The sequence below is a fragment of the Bombus impatiens genome, unplaced genomic scaffold (assembly GCF_000188095.3).
Source record: "Bombus impatiens unplaced genomic scaffold, BIMP_2.2 scf_0442, whole genome shotgun sequence".
NCBI lineage: Eukaryota > Metazoa > Arthropoda > Insecta > Hymenoptera > Apidae > Bombus > Bombus impatiens.
Genome location: NT_176861.1, coordinates 1,666,826 through 1,684,544, shown reverse-complemented (window position 1 = coordinate 1,684,544; position 17,719 = coordinate 1,666,826). Strand labels below are relative to the sequence as shown.

Below are 17,719 nucleotides of genomic sequence, written 5' to 3'. Positions count from 1 at the left end.
GCGGAGGACCGGGTGCACTGTGTACGGGGCAGAACCATTCTGTCTTCATTTTTTCTCAAGTGGATCTACGTCGATCACGAGGAAATGGCACGATCCACTGGCATTTCATTATCGCCTCGATTACACGAGTGCTGCCGGTTACTGCCAGGCAATTTCACTCGACCCCTTAGATTCACCGCTGCAATGCATCCCTACAGGCTTCCACCCTCTTACTCCCCAACCCCACCTCCACCCTACCCCACCCCACCCGTCGCCACCTTCTTTTAGTACAACTACATCCTATTCCCTTCGTTTAACCTCTGTCTACCTCTTTCTTCCACCGGTTTAACGTTACAGTTTGTTTCCACCGATTACATCGTCTGACACTGACGATCTAGTCAGTGGGATTGGAATACGATTCGATAAGATACTTTGCATGTTAATCGTGTTTGTCAGATACGAGAGTAGCAATAGACGGTTGTGGTATATAGGTAAGTTTTGGCAATCGCTGTAGGCTCGACGATATCTCGCACAGTAAAGAGCAATCTACTTGATTCACGTGATCGTACTTGGTTAACGCGTGAAAAGTATGGCGCATATTGCGTGCACCATGATGACGGTTCGTAAGGTCTTCATGTTGGGTGGGCAAGGTGGATAAATGAATAGAAAATGAATCGTGTTATCAATCGTTTGGAATGAAAATCATGCAACGTTAATTAGGATATTCATCGATTCGTTGTTTCTCGTGTGTTATATTCGAGCGTATATTTTTTTGGTAAACGTACTAATCGATGTTTAAGTAGAAAATGAATTTATGGATCTGCGTAACTTAGAAAATTACGTCGTTGATAACCGTCGACGTTTGTTTTAAGCTAAAATATATTTAACGCGATATCCAATATAATACCTCGATGATCGGTTATAAAGGTATTGTAAAAGGCATTTGAAAAAACAAAATCTTCTTTTGGTTTTTGATCTACATACATGACAACTAATAACCATGACGAAAATTGTGAATGGATCTTCATGGCGAAAGGTCGAACGATTCACTCTACATCGATAACAAAAACGCATTAACGAGAAAGTATTTTCTCTGCTTTTTGTTTTGAATTGTAAAACGATACCTCGACAGGCACTTTAAATTCACAAGCAGCATTTGATTATTTCAAATCAATTGTGTTCTCCATTTCTCTCTATGGAAGCCTTAGAAAATATCGGAATAACACAGACTGAAACAACACACAGAATCGATCGACCGAAGAAACAGAATGAACTGCTAAGGATTTCCAATGCCACATCTTTAATGGCTATTAAACATTGATCGAGACTACGGCGTATTTGCAAATCAGAGAGCTTCGCTCACGGTAATATTTTCCATTTCAAAGATAAAAAGTGTCTGCTGCTTCTCCTTTTTTAATCCGACTCGATAATTGAATTACGTATTTATTTTCATATTCGCTTATTTTCTACTCCAATTATTTCAAGAATCTACGTGATTTTTCTCCAGATTTTCAATATTAATATTCCAATTTTCTATTCATTTATCTGTAATCTGGGGTACATATATACGTTCGCGGACACGTACGCTTACATTCGACAGACATGCTTCCATCACTGTTCTACACCGAATAAGAAGGAATTTTCTGCTAACTTACCGAACGGAAGCTCCAAACGGCAGTCTATGAGAAGCGAGTGGCCAGTTGGCTTTTTCGTGCCGATAATCTCGGCGCCTCTCATCTCGAGCTCCGAATCGAGACTGACCCATTGTCCGGAACCTTCCTACAATGAAAATCAAACATTGGTAACAAGGAATAGAAACGCTACGCTCTTCTATTTATGGAATAATTGACAAGATTAAACACAAAGGGATGCAAATGCGAGTAATCAAGCTTTACGAGAGAATTCAATTTTAACGTATTGCGTTCCGTCGGATTCCAAGGAAAATACAGAAATTCGAGGGCACGAGAGTATGTCACGCGACGATACGATACAGCTTTCTTCTGGAATGCCATACGCACTCGCTACGCAATGTCCACCGGCGTTCAAAATTTTGTGGACGATTGCTTATTCTTGACACGATCGATTTTAATTTAAAGATTCCGGATAAATCGAATTGCGAGGATTTTATTCTTTGTGATCACACTCTGCATACACTCCATATTATACGCGTGACGTATACATGGCTGTATGTATACATAATGTACATAGAGGATTTAATGTCGGTGGTAGAAACAGCGGCGCAGACTGGTAATGGCCATGTACCGCGACTAAAGGCATATAACACGTGTACATAAATTCTAGAAAGGCCTCTTTCCGTGGCTTCGCCGTTTCGTACTCTCAGAAACGAGCTGCGAAGCATGGCTATCAAAGTGCACGCGCGGCTGTTTGCAAATGGCATGCCGTAATTAAGGCAATTCTCTTTTATCCGCAGCTGCCGCCGGCTGCGACTTACAACCGAAACGAACACTGCCATGGCTGAGTCGTATTTTTCCAAGTTACGCGGCCCACGTGGACCTTACCACCGTGCCGTTTCCTCTTAATTATTTGCAACGGGATCACGTTGACCAATTAGCCGCCCCTACCGATTTCATCAAAACGATACGCAGCAGGTTTCGCGATTGTTTCAAATTTACCGCCACACGCGTTCCGTTTACGAAATGGGCATGGGACTCGACCGAGATTCTTTCTTATCTTATCCTCCTAACCGCGTGAATTAACTGTGACTGCCTGTGTGTCTGAATAAAAATTTATTCGTAGGAAAATGTGTAATTATACGTGTACATAAAAGTAAGAAAGAAAAAGTCGATAAACCACTACTTCCTTGTGAGAAAGATCTTGGATTTAGAACATTCTGCGTCTCTAGTTCCCAGCGTCGATAATATTTGATTCGAAGAAGCGTGTTAATACGGATAGTGATAAAAAAAAAAATTTCTGAGCGAAGGGAGACCATCAGCAATAATTCCGCTGAGATGAGTTTAATTCGTATCTGCGTGTTTCCACCAATATCAGTTTCACCGATGCATAAAGCGTAAGTTTGAATGAAACTTGCATGGAACGGTTCCGCATTAGTTTCGCATTTAGATTCGCATTTAGGAGCTTAATCGCAACATCGCCGGCATATTGATACATTTATGATTCACAATGTAAACGGAGGTTACGATATTCAAGGGAAGATAAGACACTTTCGTAAATTTACGCTTCTAACATCGTGATATTGGTAGGAATGTAACGGCGGCGAGGGAAATGTAAATCGAGGCCAATTGGTTTGTTATGATAATACGGCTTTCCATTCAATGGGCTGCCTTTACTACAAATCAACTTACTTGTTTACACCTGTTGTATCAATATTAGACTTCATACTACTGGCGGTGATATTCGATAAACGTACGCGGAATATTCTCGCAAGCTTGCTTATTAATTTTTGAAGATTTAATAAAAAGAGAAGACATTTTTTGGTATATACGAAGAAATTTTTGAGCAAAAACAGACAACGATATTACATTAATAACAATAATTCGACACTCGTCTTTGTTAATATTTAAAGTTATGAATAAATAGCTTTCATTTAGCAAGGATTAAGATTTTACGTCAATGGGCGATCAATCTAATTTTCGTCATGAGCAAAATATGACGTTTAATTATAGAAAAGATACAACAAGTGTAGTGAATCCTTCGCAGTTTGCTATCTCTGCCCTTCATTTCTCATTTCTATTTGTACTTTACTTTCAATAATAAATTTCTTGATATATTTACCTCCGAATTACAAAGTTCGAACTCTTTCGACTAATATTTTCGATTAGTATACTAAACTAAATTACTGCCTAGAGATGCGTTACAAATCTACCTAAAAACATAATATAATAACGACAAAAATATCACACTTGCCTAGTTACAAGCTTGCCAGTTACAAGCGGATCGAAAATGCATATGCACTTGCTTATCACGTAACTCGCAACGTTAATAAACATTTTCAGTCAACAAAAAAATGATACGAGGCACGCAAATACTCCAGAGTATCTAATTAAAGATCAGGTTAAAATAAAACGGTCCTATTTTTAATATCCTTAAACGTTATCCGACACGTTATGGCAGCCAAATAGTCAAAAGCAGGTCAACGTTGGAACGTTAACAAATCATTAAAGTTGACCGCAGTCAGTGCACGCGGTCGTTACCAAATTAAACTGATTGTTATGCGTGATTACAGAACCGTAAAAAATTCGATAGATTGGCCAGGGAGGAAGAGGCGACGCGACGCTGTAAAACCTCCATATATTTGATCGTTTAAAAAAAGCGCAACCTCAAACTCCAGGGCGGATTTGCGGCTTAAACGCTTGGTGACGGCTGAGCGATCAAATCAATCACGCTCCAGCGAGACCTTTGTTCCCGTTAATTTGGATTTTTACGTGCAGAACCGATCCTTTTCGACAATCTGTACGTATATTTAAAGGCCGTGCCGGCCATCTACTTAATGGCATATACGAGATCCGACATAGGAATTCGTTAAAAATTTATTCCAGGTACAGCGATCGAATTCGCAGCGTTGCCCAAAGACAAACATTTTTATTCTTCTATGAGCAATCGACAAAAATCGAAGAATTGAAAATCTAATGGCGGAATGATTTTACTTTAACCATTAACAGAGAAATTTTAACAACTAAGTTAAATGTCATACCAGTACCGTATTTGTTAAGTTTCCCATAAGTGGATGAACGTTCGCAATCTACTTCATAGGATTAACGTTGATATCCTAATTTGTTCTAAACGATGAACGTAAAAATTCTTTTTGCTATTCGATTTTTATCACTCGAAAGACTGTGCCAGTCCTGGACTCATGCAGGTATTTTACGTTTATCGCTTTCTGTTACATTTACGTACTATTACTCCATTATATTATACGAACAAATTTTATGTTTCAAGTAAATTTAGGTATCACATAGACGCAAAAGGTCTATCTTTCAGTCTGCTCTCCGCTTTATCGCTGTAAAATAAAATATTTCTCCGTCAGGAAAGGATTAAGAGTTTTTAAGAAAATGTCTCCAAGAATTTTCAGATGTTTCTACGGAGAAATCCTGTGGATGTATAGAGAAAAAATAGAAGGAGACGCGATGTTTATTTGCTAACGTTCTCATCAAATATCTCGTTTAAGTGAATGGATAATACACGTTAGTTCTGACTCGTGTTGCGAAACAAACAGGGATTATTTTAGGGAGCTGATTCTCGTGAAAGTAAGAAACGTATTTATCCAATCCGTTTCCATAGAAATCGGGCTGTTTATCTAGAAAGAACTTTATGTATATAATAAGACCGAAGAATGAGAACGCTCGTGAGTTATGAACAAAGTACGCAGGAAGACAAGGTCAACGATCACGATGCTTACAATTGTGAACTTTACTAATTTCACTTCCAAGGATTCGAAATCGAAAGAGGCTTTGCGAATAAAACACGAAAAAAAATCCAAAGCAAAAATAAATGTTATGTGAAGAAGTAAAGGGAACGAGAAGCGTTTCATATATATAAATATTTTCCTATCGGAACGCATGTAAACCTACCGATGAAGTTATTAACAACATGATATAGTCATGGGTATTATTCCATTAACTAGACTGATAATGAACCACGTCTACTGTGGCTCGTGCTTCGATAGTAACAATATCGATAGGTAGCTACAAATTTCGAGATTTAGGAAAGGGTCGTTTCATTGTTAATGCCGTTGCTCCGAAACTACTCTAATAGATCGCTTAAACAATGATGCCATTTAACGTACTTGCTTAACTGATCGTAGTACGTAAACATATCTATATTACGTGATAAATAAGAGAAAATAAGAAAACGAATTGAAATATAGTTAAAACTTTTGTGGCTAAATATGTCTGCAAATATCTTGTTTTATTCGCAAATAGGAAAAGTATTGTACGCGGGTTAATCGAAACATTAACAAGAATACCACAAGGTAACAATATTCCATAATATATACGCATTAAGTGACAATATAAAAACAATATGACTATGACTATGATATCACGATACAATCACGGTATAGGATACTAAATTTCTTATGAATGTGGAATTTAGGGTATAATTATGTAATTTTGGAGCATTATTGTGGTATTCTAATGGTCGTAACGATCTTAATAAATTCGATAATCTACGATCTGAGAACGCTGGCAATCTAGAAACCTTAACGATGCTGTGATATTAGGATATTATAGATATGAAGCCTCTAATCTCTGTGACCTTGATACTAAGGGGATCTTGAGTCCAAGGTAGACCAAAAGAAAATGTGACCCCTGATAAGGTATGAATTTCCTACGAGACAGGAAGTCTTCGACGTCAAGCTGACTTCTAGGATATGGTAACCCAAAGACGAAAGTGATCTCTTGGTGTTTCCTGGAATAAAAGAAACTTTTTCAACACATGAATAAAGATCAAAATAACCTCTAATCTGATGTAATTCTGCCCTAAAAGCAGATCTATAAAATTACTGTAATTTCAGCCTTGGCTTCAGTCAAAATAACCTCCAAGGACTAAAGTAACTTGAGTGACAAAATTACTTCGAGATTAAAGTAATTTCCAGACTATAGTATTCCAGGAACCAAGGTGACGTTACTACCAACGAGATCCCATAGGAATAAACTGTTCTTATCTAAATTGATTCCGAAACAGTGTGAACGCTAAAGTTAAATTGATTTTTGTACGTTAAGTGGAAATAATATTCTCCTATAAACAATCTTCTTTACGAGAATAATAGATACTTCTCATATCCTGATCTACGTTTTATTTCAATACAGCTTACACGATAAGGAGCTAGATGTCTAATATGTATGTATGTGTATGTATGTATATATAGTATATCCATAACCCTGTCGTAATGTATAACTCTATCAGCTTGAGTTTTCAATAATATCATATTTCCTTAAAAGAACGTATGTTTAGTACGATTAAAACTTATATTTGAGTGTATGTACGTATATTTTCATCGTAGATAAATACCTCGTGATTTCAAATCTTGTCATCTGACAGTAGAAACGCGCCAAATCCAATGTTTCGCTCCCAATCCAAAACTCACATGTTACTATTACGGGAAGCTACTTATCCACACTTTCGTTACAAAGATTCTGATATATTTATCGTTAATTCAAAAAGTACACACCAAGTTGCTTGTTAGAAAATTTGAAACACCGTTATTCGCTTCACACGCACCGCGTTTCACATCTCCATCTTGGATTCTAGCTACAATCGCTCTATCTATCGGAGAAAGTTATAACACTACTGCTTAAATACGCGGCAAATTTGAATAATGCAGCATACAGTTTTCAGAACGTCCGTGTCGAAAAATTTGTTATATTACTTTTTGAATGAATCGTATTTCCAAATGAATGTATTTTTAAGAATTCTATAATTATATACACATGTAATTGTATATGTAAAATTCTCTTTTAAACAACCAGGTATCAATGTTAATATTCTAACACGTAGTAATTAATATTTGATATTTAACGAGATCAAGCATAAATCGTTATTAAAAATTTGCTTTTATGAACACGTTATTAGTCATATGGTCATGAAAAAGTGAGTTATTCACAGCTGTATAATGAAAAATTTTAATAACCCGCGGTGCATCTGCAAATACCAGAATAAGCGTCAGATAACGACTCAACGTAATTTCATCAACTATAAACGTGTTTTATTCACGCAATTAAAATGCACGAAGCCACACTGTTTGGTATTTTTAATTCTAGCTTCAAAATTTAACTGATCTTTTTAGTAAAGCAATTTCCATTTCTAACTATACGAATTGATTTCTATTGCATCAATGAAAATGAAATACCGTAGAAAAATACAAAGTATAATCGTTTTTAATGCAATCTCGCAGGAATCTAAAAATAGATATCGCGATAGTGCGTACTAACGAATGCAAAGAAATTCTCTCTGTGATCTTCGCGGAAAAACAAACCGGCAATTCAAAGTTGTCGTTATCGCTTAGGAAATTATCTTCAATTGCAAAATTATTTTTTTGCTTGGTGCTATAGAAAAATCAACTGAGGGAAATACAATTACGCGAACGATCGTTTCAAGCCTTCTATTAAAATCTATTGACCGTCGAAATGGCAGTAAGTCATGTCTGTATGATATATAGCGAAAACGTACAAGCAACGGCTATTGATTTTTCTTGCATCTCAACTGACGTAAAATTTAATTTTCCAGATTGGACATGAGACAGACGAAAGGATGAAAACGTTGCTCGAACATCGAAAATGAAAAGCGATAGAATCTGTAGACACGATGACGGGGATACGGAAAACAGGAAAGTCAAAAGACAAAGAGAATCAAAATGTCTTCTTGTTCGCGACATTTTCTCCAGCTTCGTTGACAGATATAACTCATTATGCTCATTATGCGTATTGTTTTTATCGTTGTACAAGATCGATCGACCTACACTCCTACCGCTCACTTATCTCTCTTTCTCTCTTATTCATAGCAATATTTACAACTAATTTGTCCGTACTACGAATATAATCATCCGACTATCTGCTTACAGCTGTTATAAAAGTATAACTTTGTTTTCGTTTGGGATAGCGGCGTTCGAGCCGAGAGGACCGACATTTCCGAGGTGGCCGTGGTAAAAGTGCAGCGCCGCTATCTTGGCGAAGATTCGTTCCAATTAATTCTATACGATTATGGTGCTATCAGGGAGACGCAAATTAGGTTAGCAGTCACGGATGGTGCTGGTGTGACGCACACTGTGTCCCTTCTGTTCCCATTCCGGTATCAATCTGTTTCCGGGCAACCGAGCCCAATTATAGCGACGACCACGTGAGAAGAAATAGGAGATTGAATGGGGAAAGAGAGCCACGAGGAAGATGTGCTCGTACCGGCCGCGGCCTACAGCGGCTACAGCTACATAAAGTGGAAAAGTAAGCGAGCCGATCGATCTGTCGTTCGCTCACCAAACGAATATGTACTTTCATCAGGCGCCTTGATTTCTCAATATGATTTCTCAACGAGTCCCCTCGCCGCACAGGAAACAAGTTTTCTCCAATTTATCGGCCGTCATTTCCGTTTCCTTTGCCCTTTCCTTTCTCGTTCGGCCGTGCTAGCGCCACAAGCAAAACGGCCCTTCATCGCGTTCCTTCTATCCAAATGAACTCGGTTGGTCCGAAAGCTGGCCAGTCGTTGAAAAAAGAATTACGGAATCTAGCAAACGATGATATTGCAGTGCAGGGGATGTGTATAAAATGAGACTGAAAGCATGTAAATTTACCACGCGAGAATTATTTGAATCGAACAAATATTCATGTTAGTTCAATAATACGAATATCCATATTATCTAATCAATATGACAAGTCGTTTGAAATAACAATGATATTCAAACAATTGATATTATGCCGTTAATTTATTGACTGAACGAGGTATTAGGATTATACGCATAGTTTTGATGATCGTGCGAATCGAAATTATTTAATTAGTCATAATTGAAAAGAAATTTCTGACCTGGCTGATGAAATAATGTAAGTATCGTTTTATTATCTTTTAGCTTTTTTACAGAAATGGAGCATGTCTTATGTGAACAAACTCTAAAGAAGAATGTAATCGAAATATATTTTTAGAAAATTAAATTTCTACGTGCTTTCTAACGATCCATTCACTTACATCTTATTTGCGTGCAGTATATCAATCACTTTACACAAAATCATTAAGTATTTACCGAAAATACTTTCGGAAAACAGATTCTATCTCTCGCAAAACAGAAAGAAAGCGCATCAATAAATCCTGTACGATCATCGATATGAACGTTTCGCAACCATAAAAAAATCACCAGAAAATACCAATAAATTTCGATAAGTGTCGTAAAGATCGTAAAAAGGTCAAGCTTAATAAAAACCCAATGCATCGTAAATCCCGAACAGTTTTGTCATAAACACACGTTATATCTCGATTCAAGGTATCACGATATACAAGAGAGTAGGCGACACGATTCTTAACGTCCATCGCATTTCTCTCACTTCTCCTTCCGCTTGTATCTTTTTTGCGAACTTACTGGTGACACCGTTAGCGTGGTTGCGATGGTGGCCGTGTCACGTGAATGTAAAGATTCGCAATGGAACCGGGCCGGGACAAAAAGAGAATTACAGTCGCAACGAAGGTTGACGTTGGTGGATACTCGCGAATGGGACAAGACACCTCCGCAATTAAGCGCAACGACACAATGACTCTCGAGCTGACTAGAAATGATTACGAACGTCAGGCTGCGCCGCACGAATTCATCGCGCAAGGCGAACGAATACGACGATTTCCGTCTCCGTCAAGGGAGATATCCGATGAAGTATATTAATGACGAAGTTCCCCCTCTAAGGGAGGATTTCGCCAAGACAAACATGGTGCATCCTTCAATTTGCTACAGGAACGAAGAAACGCGATAATGAACGTTCCTTCGAACTCTTCGTCTGTTTGCGACGTTTCTTGTGAGAAACGTCGTTAACTCGGACGCAAGTATGTTTAGCTGGATGTTCTTTCGGCTGGAAAATTTAATGCTCTGGGAAAATTACGATGTAGTAAATTGGAGGAAACGTCGTTTAAAGATGTCGACGGTAAAATTTAAATTCGATGCTGTTAGCATGATTCGTCGAAAGAAAGTGCCGGCTAAGATAAGCTTCGAAGCTTAGGAAGCTCTATTTTACCTGTTACGGCAGTACAGCGATGCTGGCTATTAGTTTGAACGGAATATATACATACACGTACATATATCTGTGTCGAGAAACGTGTTCAAGGATTGAGTTTTTGCAAACCACGAGTTCGTTAATTTTTTGAAAATCGAGACGACGTGTAACATTGGAATTCTGACACTCAAATAAGTTTAAAAATTTAGCTGCGAAAAACAAGTACCATAAGAATGCAGTATTATTTCTTTGCAAACAGATTAGTAAACTGTGGATATTTATGGATTTATAGGAACAAAGATAAACAAATATGCATAACATACATAACATAACATAAATATTCGAAACAAAGTACTGTTTATGACGTTTAGCAATTAAAACAAATACTTGATTTACGTTTCTTTAATCGTATTCATAATAATATAAAACTGTACAAGCATCTACAGTCTACTAATGATAAATGATAGAAAAAGGCAAACCGAGAATGAGACATCTGAAAAAAGACTAATAAAAAATGCCCCCATTGATGAACGCTGCTATTACCCGAAATAAAAACAACTTTTAATCGTAATTCGATTTATGGGGCAATTTTCTTAGAATCGAGGCATAGCGAACATGTGACGTCGGATTCCAGCAAGTCAGGTGGAAATTGCTGTAAATATAGCGCGATGGGGATACCAGTTGCCTATTTGAGCGGAATACGTGTATATTAATCACGTGAATCCGAAGACACGAGCTCCTACGTCTGACGTTTGCAGGCCTGCATCTACTTACAAGCACATTTGTTACGGGCGACAAGACCGACGATCTGTCTGACATATGCAATGGCAGTTCTCCTTGCGTGCTAGCGTTATTTCGCTCAGCTTGACGAGAAATGTAAATCATTAAGGGGCAAATGATAACGGGTTTGGTTAATTAAGCGGGGAATTAAAATTCCATCCTGCCTCTTTCTTTATGTTAATTCTCTTTGTATACTTGATATCGCTGATTACAATGGACAGTCAATATCGAAGTCCTTGCTTAAAAAAATTATCTGTAGGATATCGCAAATTGGATTAATCCTGATTCATTCAGACATTTTATATTTATTCGATTTCAAGTTACATTTGCGTACTGTATATTCTATCAATTTTATTTTTATTAAGTTCATTTAATTATTATATCGAAATAATTTTAAACGTTGATCAGACTCTACCAATACTATTTCAAATTCGTCGCTCCAATGGAAACAAAATTCGTTCGTTTGACACATAGAAGATATATGAAAGGGACTATAATTGTTCCATAATTGTTTAGACATCTGTCACGCAACGATACCGCAAAACTGATACTGCCAATGTTACATGGGGATAGATAAACCGCGATTACTCAATCAAATTCCCGGCTGTGGCTCGGCACGATCCGCCGTGGCATAACGAACGTCGGTCAAAAAAGAGGGAACGAAAGAAGAGTTAGCCGATGGTCGTTCGTCAATTTCTCGAGTCAACAATTCGCATATCGAAGGCACGTCAATCTACGAAGGAAGAGCAAACAGGTAACTCCAGCTAGAGTTTGCTCGCTACAAATGAAAATCCAGCCAAAGATTTGACCTCCTGGCAAACCTCGTTTAGCCCGTATCCAGGTAACGAGCGTACACGACGAGGATCTACTCGACCACGTGTCGGTCAGACGTGATTTCTCGAGGATTAGAGAAACAATTTAGTGGCGTCCACTCCTTTTTGTTTCGAGAGGGGCAAGGAGACGAAAAGTGGGAAAGACGAAGATGAGACGAAGGAAGCAAAGTCGATCGATCCGTAATTTCCTTTCACTCTGCTTTCACTAGCTGGTTAGCAAGGAATCATCCATCAGTCTGAGATCTTCCATGGATCACGAAGATGAGCCTGGATCTTTTTTCCATCAAGCTCAGATATACTTTGACCTCTCGACGTTTCTCTTCTTTATCTTCCACCTAATGTTTATACACGCGGATAGATCCGGGCAATTTTTTTCACAGAAAGCATTCATGGATGCGATTAGCTTCGAACGTGGTTCTGTCTTAATCCTCAAGCGCAATGGAACGCATTAAGGAAGCACCGAAGTATCCCCGATTAACGACAAATCCCTCTTTCGGTGTAACGAAACGAAACGAAGGACGACATTATTGACGGAGCACCGCTCAGCGAGATTTTAAGTCGTTTTAATGAAAATGTAAATTCCGGAAAGTAATCCTTTTTGACGAAAACCTGGAATCACTGGAAGATCGATTACTCTATCGGTACAATTCCAATCGATTCTCTGGAGTGTCAGTTACGGAATCCAACCATAGAGATTCCTCATAGTTTTACTTGTCGCTTCGTTCGTTTCGCTAATCTCGTAATATACACTAGCATACGTACGACGTACGAGTATGTATATTAATCATGAAACACAAGGGATCCGGATTATCGCAATAATTTCACATGGACGCTGGCTCTGTAGGAGAATGAAGATATTATTCCAGTCATTCGGCAAGTATTCACCGTTGACGTGGAGCGAAGGGGACGTTGGAGCGGCGACCGGAATTCCTTTCGGCAGCATACCGTTCGCGTTTGAACTTTCATTTTCAAGACCTGACACGTTTCACACAGTGAAATCCGCTCGTACGCGCGGGCAAAGCTTTCTTCGACTGGTAAAATCAAGGATTTTGTCGCTACCGCGACGTATGCAGCCCCGAAGCAGCCAGAAACGGCAGACCGTCACCGCGTGGGACAGGAAAATGGAGGCGGAGGGTGTTGGTAAGAGCTTTGTCAAGCCTCTGTCAGAAAGAAGTGGGCGTGCACGAACACCGGTTACCGCTGATCACTAATACAGGCGAGGACGAATCAACGGTGATGTTTCATCGTCATCCCTCTAGAGTTACTTGACATACCTCAGTCAGCGCATTTCTAATGTGAATCGAACCGGTCGTACGTGGATCTCGCGTGCAGCTTTATGAATATTTTAAGCCGGGCTTGACCCAGATTGTCCTCGCAACAGGAAAAGCAACCTGCCCTCGGCTTCCACTCACAAATCTCGCTTCATTCCTCAGCTTTTACTTGCCCTCCTCTTCTTTCGCCCTTTCTTTCATTTTCCATGTTTGCCATGCCACATCTTCGCCCCTTTTTCTGTGTTCGTCATCGCGCCTTTGTTATCCTTTCCATCGTGTACGCGTTACCGCATCCTTCGTGTCATATTCCTTGTTCACCGTTTATCAGTTAACTCTGGCTAACTCTGTCTCTCTTTCGCGCATCGTCTCTGTATCTAGCGCTCTTCGTATTATCGCCGTCTCTTTCGTTCCTCCGCTATCGTACTTTTCTATTTTCCTCGTTTCCTCGTTTCGTTCTCCCTTTCCCACCAATTTACACCTTTACGCTAGCCTTCTATCCCTTCCTTTCTCCTCGTCTATCTACTTTTGCCGTCCTCTTTTCCGTCAACGCAGCTGTCGCTAGCCCTGGAACGCCAGGGTTGTCGATCGATCGTCCAGAAATATGAAGGAACCAGTTTGCCGGTGATTCATCAATCCTCTTTCCGTAACCACGACCGGAACATTTCATAACTCGGACAGGGACGATCGTAACTACACGAATGCGTTCTCGCGGTTTCCACGATGAACTTCGACATAGAATAGAATAGGACAATGGCAAAGAAAATTAACGCAGCAAACAGAAATTTGTTACGAACGTTTTCCCTCTGCTCCCACGATGAACGTGAACCGTGATGCTTATAACCACGTACTCTCTGTTTGCGAATGTAAATATATTTCGTTTTTTTATTCAATCAACGTTTACTTTTCGGGAATTCTCTCCGCTCGATGACTTTTAAATATCAAACGACGATACGTTCGAACGATTTTCCCCAGTAAAATTCCAATTGTTTACTCGACAGTTCTCTTTTTCTCTCTTTTGTGCGCTGTTCGCGACTGTGCGATACGAATATTACGAAGAGAGGGGGAAGCGCGTGAACAAATCCAGGAAATCTTTTGCGAAGGTCGTTGCCACACAAGTCCAAGCTCGAATGTGTGCACGCAGCAACATAACGCCGGCGTAAAGCTACGTGAACCACGTCGCCTTGGCTTCCCCGACTGTTTCATTGAGCGTTGCGAGCTGGCTATGTGCCAAGTGACGTCACAGCCAGAAGACACTCAGGGATTGTCAGCGGTGATGTGGTGATGGAACCGTGAAGGATATCGTTGCCAGGGAACAGAGCTGCCGATAGTGGTACCGAGAGCTTCTGTATGCCACTGCCTTCCAGCTGATTTCAGAGTCAAGAAAACTACGGGAATGCCACCTTTAAAACGCAACTCTTACTCGTGCTACTTCGTAATTCAATTTGCTCCATTCTCAGAGAAATTCCTGGCAAATGCAGCGACCAGGATCTTTCCCTTTCTTCTTCGCCTAATCTCTGTTTCTAGTTTCCTATCCGTTGTTGTTTCCTTTGCCATTTCGAAAAAAAAAAGAAACTTGACTCGTCGGTTATCGGAGTAATCTCTGAATCAATTTCAAAAGTCGATAGAAGCATTGTCGTCTCTCCGATGAAGAATTTTCGCATTTCTGTTATTTTATGGCGGCCATCGTACGGTCATAAAACCGGATATTGCGTTTATAACATAGCTGGTGTAATATAGGAAAGCGTTTAATATCCGCGAAGTAGCCGCAGCGGGTCTTTGTTTCCGAGGATCGTATTAACCGAGAGGATTTCGCGTGTATCAACGAAAAATCGAAGAATATCACTCGACTCTCTCCTTTCCGATTAAATTTATTATCCCATTTACTTGGGCAGTTAACAATGATCTTAAAGATACAGGCAGAAAGGAATACCTACATGGACAATAAAACGTAGGTATACAGCGTGATTATTGCCTATCGTTTGCTCGGACGCTTACAAGAAGATTACGACAAATCTGTGCAAGATGGTTGCGCCTGCCAACCAAAGAGCGACACGAGTATTCGAATGTGTATAAAAGAGGGGGTAGCCACTCGCACGTGACTGAATTACACCCCTATCCGAGGTAAGGCTGCCCTCTAATTTAATTTGTTCGATCCTCCCGTCGAAAGACAAGATGCACTTGGTGCACTTCGTGCGGAAAAAAGCAAACAGGGCCTTCCAGTTTTCGCTTCCTTTTGTTTTAAGCTCTTGCGCTTTGCAATCGCCACTATTCGTCGAATCCGATTCACCGTTTCAGTCGGTTTACGGCTGCATTTCAAATTCACCGGCGCTCGAAACGTCGTCGCGTCCCATTTAAAGAGCAGCTTCTCTACGCGTCAAAGCGACCTCGTGAACCTTGCGATTCTATTTTGACTTCATTAAATTGGGTCTCGTTTTAAAAATATTGATCGGCTTGCGGGAACGGGATGAATATTATTATAACTCGATATCCTCGTTACCGCGGACAAATTAACCGACCGAATAAGTAGCTGAAAGGAATATCGAGTTATTTTTAATCGAAGATCGATATTCGGTTATGCAATTAACGTTTCTCCGCGTTCTTTATTTTCCCTTTTTTTTCTTTTATATTTAAAGAGGATAAGGAACGGCGAGTAGGCTACACATCGTGAAAATGTTGAAACGAGAAACGGCGAACAGGGATGAGAAGTTCTCGAACCAAGTATTCTAATTTCACTGACAAAAAGAGAAAAACTACGTTTGTTGAATGCAAGGATGGTCACGCCCTCGTTTCTTCTGTTCGTCTCTGATAAAGAAGCCGTCCAATTTAATTAGCATGAATTCCCTTTTATCGTCGTATGAAAGTGCAGTGGACCGAGTCTCGCGAACGAAGAAAGAACGGTAGATAAAGGAATTCTTCGGTCGAAATTTCTCGCAGGAAAATATCTTACAGGTTCAAGAACCTCGGGGAATGGCCACTAGGATTCGTGACGTAATGGACCTTAATTTCATCGTGGATTTCACACCTTTTGTTTCGAGAATGATGTAGAGAAAGGAATTAGACCTTTGGCGATTAAAAGGATCTCGAAGAAGAAAAGAAAAGGATAACGAAATTAAACGAAGGAACTGTTTTGGTTGAATGATTAAAATTCTATTATTAAGACTTTCTTGGAAACTTGAACCGATAGTCAGACGTAATAAAATTCATTCGAATACACCGACAGAGATGTCTCTGTATAATTTACGCTTTCACATAAATCACGCGGCTTTTAATGCAAAGGGACGATACATTACAAAACGAATGTTAAGATTAGAAGTACGATAAGGAAATGTAATTTTTCCTTCTCTCGCCATCGAGACGCGTGAAAACAATCAATCCGGCCGCCGCCATAAAGAAGGTATCCATTTGCCAAGTAAAATTGCTCCACACGACCAATTTGTCATACGACTTCTAAGTAGCGACCAACTTACTTTATATGCAAATCGATATCACCGAGTTTCCCGGACTGTGTGTTTTACGGAACGAAGAAATAGCCGACAAGGACGATGCGAAAGATAAGTGAAATTATGTTTCCAAGTATCGTTAATATTCGCTGTTAATTATTAATAGCTATTAATTAGCATAATACGAATTGTAAATCCGCGAGCGAAATGAGACGAAGCGTAAATAGCGGAGGCCATCGTCGGACACAGTTTTTTTCGCTTTTTCCGACGATTAGTCGGCCATTCGATTTCCACGGGAACGAGCGTTTTCCTTCCGAATATCGAATCGATCGCGAACTGGAACAGAGACCCGATATTTTTGTACGGAACAATGGAAACGACTTTTGTGACCACAAACGGAACCTTTCGCGTGCAGACATTTCGTTCCTTTACGAGTTCGACTTCTACCTCATTGTGAAACTTCGATCGTTCTCCGCTCCGCTCGACGATTGCTTTCTCGCATTATTTATTTATTTATTTATTTATTTCATATACGGAGACGAACTGCCATTAGCGTAAAAATAATCTGCAAGCACGTAAAGGACGCCAATTGAAAAAGAAAAAAGTACAAGGAAAAAGGCAAGGAAATACAAATATAGACGATGTGGAAAGATAAGATATAAAAGGAAGTTCACCGTCTTCCTTAAAAAAAAAAAAAAAAAAAAAAAAAAAAACTAAAAAACAAAAAAAAAAAAAAAGGAAAAAGGGGAAAAGAAAAA

General features: G+C 39.4%; 1 protein-coding gene across 1 annotated transcript in view; it reads right to left on the bottom strand.

Moving 5' to 3' along the window:
- Nucleotides 1-17,719, bottom strand: part of LOC100742153 — a 90,319-nt gene that overhangs the window by 29,321 nt on the left and 43,279 nt on the right. The window contains exon 5 of the mRNA XM_033321400.1: nucleotides 1,635-1,758. Within this exon, the coding sequence (XP_033177291.1) occupies nucleotides 1,635-1,758 (124 nt within the window). The remainder of the gene's footprint in view (nucleotides 1-1,634; nucleotides 1,759-17,719) is intronic.